Genomic DNA, 7,487 nt, shown 5'->3' with positions numbered 1-7,487 from the left:
ATCACTCTCGTTGAGGAGGTAATTTAGCAATTGAAATCAGCTGTGTTGGATCAAGGACACATCTAAAACCTGCAGCACACCGGCACTTGAGGCCTGGAGTTGCCTATCCCTGGTCAATGGGGACCACACCGCAACTGAATATGAAACTAACTCTAAAACAATAACTAATAAAAAAGAAACTTTACAGTCATGTGATGTTGATGCAGGTTAACTGAAAACAATGGGCCTAAAAAAGGATTATAGGCAAATCAAAATCTTACAGCCTTTATTGTGAAACTGATATGTTTTGTGCTGTGAAACAATGCAGAAATGACACATTCTGAAGTAATACTTGGTTGGAAATAGATCAGGGAGTGCTCTATATATCTATATATCTTTTTTTAAAACTTTAACAGGTTGTATGACATCTCTGTGAAGTGCAAAGACACCGTGGCATCAGCATCTCCAGTGTCTCAGCTACCTACAATACTGTAAACAATCTACACTATAAGGCGCACAGTTGAAAAGTTGCCCAACAAAAGAGCCACAACATCAGTTCATAAAGGGTCTGATGTGAAAATGCATCGTCATCATCTTCATCATCAACACTCTGCAGATCTGGCATACCAACTGTCAATATACCAACTGCAGGCAGTAAAATGCTGTTTAAGTTTATTTAAATGGGCACGACACGCACGAAAAAACAAAAAAACTACATCAAAAAACAGAAATATGAACCCATCTTCTTTCTTTTTCACGTCAATCTTTTTTCAAATTAGGCACACGGTACAGCACAGTAAACTTTTTTTTCTTCAATACCTCTTTTGGTTTTTGACATCTAAAGACGTGGACACTGAAGGCCCCTCCATGACTAAAAGGACAAATAGGGCTTTTTTGTTTCTTTTTTTTAATCGCAAACACAGAACAGTTAGTCGCTCGCTGCTGGCATTTATCTGTCCAAACCTAAACATTAAAGGGAGCTTTCCACTGCAGTTTCCTCCTTTGTGATTATTAAACCTGCTTTGTGACCTCTGTATCAGTCTTTTTTTATGGCCATTCCTTTCTGTGATGACACTAGAAACTATCACAGGATATCCTATACAACATAAGGCATTAAATTCCACTTCGCATGAATCATATCGCTCATAAATAGTCTTTGTGACCTTTCATCTCTGTGCATAAATAAGAAAAAACACACATACAAATGAAAGCGCTAAAAAACCTTAACTATTCACTCTGCAAATACTTGTTCACTGTTTTAAACACTGATTGTCTACATTATCAATAGAAATCTAAGGATGTAAGTAAACATGATAGGATGTAAACACTGTTAGTATCCAACTGGCTTGGATCTCAGAAGATATTTGACCCTGTATGACACGAGAAAACAGTCCCACACATGAGATGGTGGAGGAGCGAGGTAGTCCACAAGAGACTTAATGGAAGGGGAAAGGAGCTATGGGTGAACCTTAATTGGCTCTGGTGTGTCGCTCGGACTTGAGGGCCGCGTTAGCTTGTGGTTTGATTAATAATCTTCATAGTGTAGTTCAGGCTCTCTTGCTGTGGTTGAGAATTGCTTTGAATTGGCAGGGAGAAGCTGTAGAACTCTGGTTTGCACTCAATATAATCGTGTCAAATTTATTTTCAGTCTTAAATTTTAGAAGATTTCTTTGAAAGCTTTTGTTTTCCTGGCAGTCTTTTGTTTGGCAAAGTGCATCAAATCAGTCTATTTGTGTAATTTTTTTTCTTTATATATAGAGAGATAAATATATGCGTATATAATTTTTGCACCCTTAGTGGTCCTCACACGATGCGGTAATCAAATGTGTCCTTTTCAGTATGGTCTGTCCAGTTGGATGAGGGCATACTGCGATATGGGTCTAGTAGGATGCGGAAACAGCGTACGATGAGCAGGGCCAGGAAGATGAAGAGCAGCAGCACGAAGACAAAGGCAGCCTTCTGCTCAAGCGTCAGGTAGGAAGGCACGTGATGGCCACCACCCGACGAGGACAGCGTGCTGCTGAAGAGGCCCTCAGCCATCCTGGGCACATCCATGCTTGATCGTCTCTGCTCCAGCTCTTTGTCGGTTGCTTAAAGACTTTTGAGGGGAAGATGGACTCAGTGGAAAAGACCTGTGTGAAAATCCAGATAGATGCATTATAGATCATGTCTTCTGTGATTTGGCAGGTGAATGAGTAAACCAATAATTTTAAATTCTCAAAACTCAATTTGGCAAAAAAGTCTGCTCTGTGAATAAAGAAGGCCCAGAGGACTCCTTTGGCAATGAAATTCACGAGGGAGCTTTAGTTATACAACATTTAATGGAAGCAATACCGCTCTGAAGGTAGAAATGTCACTGGCTTCATTAAACCACAGCTTATTATTACTGAATTTCTAACCTTGCCTCCCGTGAATTGTGTTCATATGCAACCAACCTGCATCAGCAAATTAGATTCTGTGGAAACGTTTATTTTAAATATTGTCATGCATGAGCAAAAATGAGTTTCTCCTCAGACAAGGTTACATGAATGAAACATGAATTCAAATAGGTTTACGGCTGCCTGATGAAGGATGGATTACCAACACACAAAGCAGAGAGCTGCTACAGACCCCCAGAAGTGCAGGGGGACAGAAATGTGCATGAAAAGGGCACATTTAATAGAAATGAAATTTTAAAACGCATTTGTATGACAAAATGTTTAACATCTGTTATGCTCAAGGCATTATTTCATATTGCTTCAGCACATCATTTTAATTGAGATATTTTAGATCTAGTTTAGTTCTTACACAGTGTATATCTCTGAACTTTACATCATACACATTAGGGGAATGGGTATGATGAATTACTATAATTAAGAAATCTGCATATATCTTCGTACCTCGATTCTATATATTCTAACGCATATGATCTTATGCAAGTGTTCCTGAGCTGAAAAACAAATCCTAAACTCTCTTCTTGATAAAGTTTCCTAAAAATTACAGCGCCTAGCACATTTACAAAAATGCTGAGCCCCTTTTTTTAATGAAACTATACACAGGAAATTATTAAAGATTAACATCTTCAGTAAAAACTAAAGCCATAAAAATTGAGAGACCAACACACTGCTGGGGCTTTTTTATTTGGTGGGATTTGATGTCAATAAAAAGTGCACTATAACACCAGCTTTAGCCTTTAATCCAGTTACCAGACAGCAAACCTGAACCCAAACCTGAGACTTACAGAAAAAAGACCCTAAAATAAAATAAGTCCCCCTGTACTGAGCCAACTTCCACATAGGTTTAGGATAGTGCTGGCTTCATTTAAGGAGTGTATTAAATTAGTAAGGGTCCTTAGGGTCAATTAGATTACACTAAATCAGGAAACTCATGGGGAATTCTGTAATGCAGTATGTGAGTTAATATGCTATTTCAATGTCATGTATGAGCTTAGAGCAAAAGACGCTGGGGAATGACTTCATTTCAATCCATAGTGGTTAGGTCATGTTTTTTCATTATGTTCAGTTATTCAAAAAAATATCTCCAGAAAGGCTTATTGCTGTGTGGATCATTTGTTCTAACAAAAAAGAGCATAATACAATGAATTTGGAGGCAGTTGGGTTGTCGGTTCTATAGAGACAGCTGCAGGTAAATGAATCAATTCCTAAACAGCCAGCGGGACTGTTCATCGTTTGATGTTTTTCCTCCTGCTGAGCAAACACTCGAGTTATTATTCCAAACCAGTTTGAAAATTATTATTTTCTTCACACCACAGGAAAGCTACAGAGGGAATATATTTTTTAAACCTTGAGATTGCTCAGATATCACAAGGTTGTTTTTCTCAAAACGCGTTTTTGTATATAATTTTCGTAGCTTAGCAAATTATTAATTTGCTTAATTACCACATTTGGCATAGCTATACAACTCCACCATATTAGCTGGAGTGATGTCCAACTGTAACCCAAAGCCACCTGTTGTATGTGTGTGGTTGTTCTATTTAAATAATTATTAAAAGGCCGGAGACACTGATTGGAGGAACATCTGTAAATCCTTACAGTTTTTCCCTTCTTTTTTTGGCTTACGTATCGTATTATCACACAGTTAACATTTCTTGTGGGTCCTGACCATCAGATTACACAGAACACCAAATTATTTGGCATGAAGTGGGAGAAACATACTTTAGAGTTGTCTATCTCAGTGGTTTTTTCAATCATTTTGTGTCCGAGACACACCAAAGACAAGCCAAAGTTTCAACGGACACCTGTGAAAAACAGCATATCTGATATCTGGCATGTCAGTTTGTCATTTGATTGTAATGTCAGATAACCTATTGATCATCTGGACCTATTAATGTTGCTTTGCAATAAGCGCCAATACCTTTCAGCTTGCCTCAATCACCTTATCAGATATTTTCACACAGCCCATTAAATGGGCTTGGTTTAGATCCAGACTCTGTTGAAGAAGGCCAAGTTTTCCTCTTCAGCTTGCTTGGCAACATTAACAAATCCCTCCCGACAACTGACTTTGAAATCCCCAAACCAGCTGCAGAAACAACATAGAAAGCAATGTGTGTTTGGCCTAAATGTGGACCACATATGCAGTTTTCTTAGGGCCACATTTGAGACACGACTGCTGCAATGAAGCCATGTGTCAATAACCCACGTCAAACATGGCTACTAACATTTTGGGCCACAACCTTCACACACAACACAAACACAATCAAGATTAGGCAAAAAAAAATTTGTTGATTTTTCCCCGTCATCTTTGCCCTCAGTGGTGAGGTCATCAGTAAAACCCCAGTGGTTGTACTGGTGGTTAGTTGAAATTTCCACACACATAAATTTTGTTGTCCTCTAAGCTAACGGTCAACTGACAGATTTGGACTTGAGCAGACATGACAAGAGGTTCTTCAATGTTTTTTCAGTCCCTTTGTACTGGAATATATGCCTATAAAATATAATATAGTATGATTAAAATTCAGATACATTTAAAATAAATGTAAATGTAATGTAACAAGAGCCTTGTCGGATGATTCAGGACATACTGATGAGAAGCGAGCTAGAGGAACAAGGTATACCAGTTAGATCCGGGTTGCGTAAAGTGGGCCTGCCGTTACTCGTTTACGGAAAAACTTTGGCTCCTCCCAGACATTTTCCCATCTATTAGATTTATTATCTGATTTGCAATGTTCTCTGAGAAATGTTTGCATAACCCAAAGTCTAATCCTTTTTGGTTCTGTCCTTCAGTTATGCTTCTGTAAGTGCGACAAGCCGTCACACACACTGACAATCACATTGGGAGGAGTGCTGAATGTGTTATGAGACAACTCAAAGTGACAAGACGGGCAGAAGAGCTGTCTCTTTCTGCCTAAAAGAAAAAAAATATGTTAGCAACTCTCAGGAGAGACCCAGAGAGAGCAAAGCCTTCAGCCATGCCTCGCTGATCAGCAGCCTGTAATCCATCACACTTAAAACTCAAAAATGATATTTCACAGCAGTGATTCATTGCCCTCACAGTAAAAAATGATAAGGAACATAGCTGTTTTTCTTTGCCTCTGTAGCCCTGAAATTGCCAGTAGATGACAGCGATACAAATACACAGTGTCGAATTTTAGAAGCTATGTAAGGGCGCAATTTTTATTTTTTTTAGTTCAACTGTACAAAATCAGCTGCAGTTGCTGTGGTGAGGAAAAGATATGAAAGCGTGCCAGACGCTGAGAGTAAAATTGACAAGGAAGTGAGTGTGACGAGGATATCGAGCCAAATTTAGAAATGATTCCAGTGATGTTGAAGTGTTGATGTAACCTGCAGGCTCTGCATGTCTGTGTTGTGATTATGACTAATAGAGAATGAAAACAACATCAGTGGAGGTCAAATTAAGCAGTTATGGAGAATTCTTCAATATGTTTTGAATCATTTCACAGTATAAATGTGCTTTACAATAAAATAACTGCAGAAATTACACTATGATGGCCATTTATGAGTAAAATATACACAATTTTGCCATAATATACATTTTGCATATGTTTCCATTTTAATGCATTATTTTTTAAATTTATTTATTTATATGTCTTTCAACGTCGTGGACTTTTTCTCTACAGACACGGTTCATGAATGCAACAGATAAAAGGTTTAAAATCTTTATAAAGCCTGCACACACACACACACACACACACACACACACACACACACACACACACACACAGCATTTATTTAAACATATATGCTGAAGAAGATTAATTGAAGAAATCAAATTCTTCAGCTGGCCTAATTTTTTTTTTTAAGTTACATACTTTGTGTAAATAAATGTAAGCAAAGAGGAACCACTGCAAAATTAATTATACATGTGAGTGCAGGTGGATGCAAAATTAAACATGTAATATGCAAAAGAGTGGTGTTATGAATAAGAGTCCTCATACTGAGATATTCTTATTCATATCGACCAATTCATCCAAATCCTTGTAATGCAACTGTAATCAAAGGTAGACACACCCGCAGATTCAACGCAGGAATGCTTAACAATCCAGCGCGTAATGATGAACCGCCATTTAAATGCAACATATAGGCTATTCGGTCTGAAACTGCCCCTGTTGTTTCAATAAAACGGCTCAAAATTGCCCGCTTTCTTGAACCCATTATTCCTATGAGCCTCAGCTGGACTCCTCGCTGCACACGTGGATGGATCAAAATGTGTCCAAATACCATTTCTTTCGCCTCTGGTACGTCTGCCTGCACCTGTCACACCTTTACAGCCCGAAGATCAAAGCACAAAATAAACGCATTTCTTTTTTAAAAGGCTTCATATCGAAGAGGATTGTGGTCAGATGGAGCATCAGCCGTAGGTGCGAGCGACCGAGTCTGTAAACACTAACCTGTTGTTATCAGGGGAGCTCGGGAATCTCCGTCAGCGGCAGGTCTCCATTCCGCTAGATCCGACGATTCTCTTTGCAGGTCTTTCACCGAAACAACAAAAACGACGAACAGACGCGTCCTTGCAGACCGCAGGGCTCCTCACTACATGACAGAAAAAGCCTGTCAGAGCTTCTTTCTTCTGTCTTTGCTGACTGAGCCGAGCAGACCTCACCCTCTGCTGCTCGATTTTCTCTCCTCTTCTGCTCTTGACGCGCCGCTTATCCCCGCAGACACACAGGCAGGAATGTAGTGGTACCCAGTCGCTACTGGCAACCTGTTGCCATAGCAATCTTCCAGGTAGGCTATATATTGCAAGCGGATGAGGGAAAGGTGTGGCCCTCATACAATACATGCAAACTGAGTCATAAACACACATATAACACATATTTAAAGGTAATTCGAAAATTAAATAATAATAATAAAAAAGTGATAGCGTCTGAGAGACTTTAACTCAAAGGTGAGAAGAATATAAAATCACCCTTGGGATATTTTAAAATGCATGTTGTTACATTAGTATTTGATCTTTGTCGCACACTTTATTGTAAAACTGCTGTGTATTCGTCAAAAGAATAAACAGTAAACTTGGAGTGTGAGCTTGGCTTTGGGCAGTGTACAGGTGGG

General features: G+C 38.9%; 1 protein-coding gene across 1 annotated transcript; it reads right to left on the bottom strand.

The window, feature by feature from the left end:
* Window positions 1-1,782: 1,782 nt before the first annotated feature.
* Window positions 1,783-2,034, bottom strand: LOC146623300 (cortexin-3). Its single transcript, XM_085365863.1, has one exon. The coding sequence runs from the start codon at window positions 2,032-2,034 to the stop codon at window positions 1,783-1,785; it is 252 nt and encodes an 83-aa protein (XP_085221989.1).
* Window positions 2,035-7,487: the final 5,453 nt, after the last annotated feature.

Source organism: Diplotaxodon limnothrissa, linkage group LG11, assembly GCF_057381915.1.
Source record: "Diplotaxodon limnothrissa isolate DT_005_m linkage group LG11, D_limnothrissa_male_GT1.1, whole genome shotgun sequence".
Classification (NCBI taxonomy): domain Eukaryota; kingdom Metazoa; phylum Chordata; class Actinopteri; order Cichliformes; family Cichlidae; genus Diplotaxodon; species Diplotaxodon limnothrissa.
Note: the sequence above shows the minus strand (reverse complement) of the source record. Positions and strands in the feature narration are given on the sequence as shown.

Coding starts and splice junctions, on each gene's coding strand:
- LOC146623300 (XM_085365863.1), bottom strand. CDS start 2,034: ATGGATGTGCCCAGGATGGCTGAGGGCCTCTTCAGCAGCACGCTGTCC.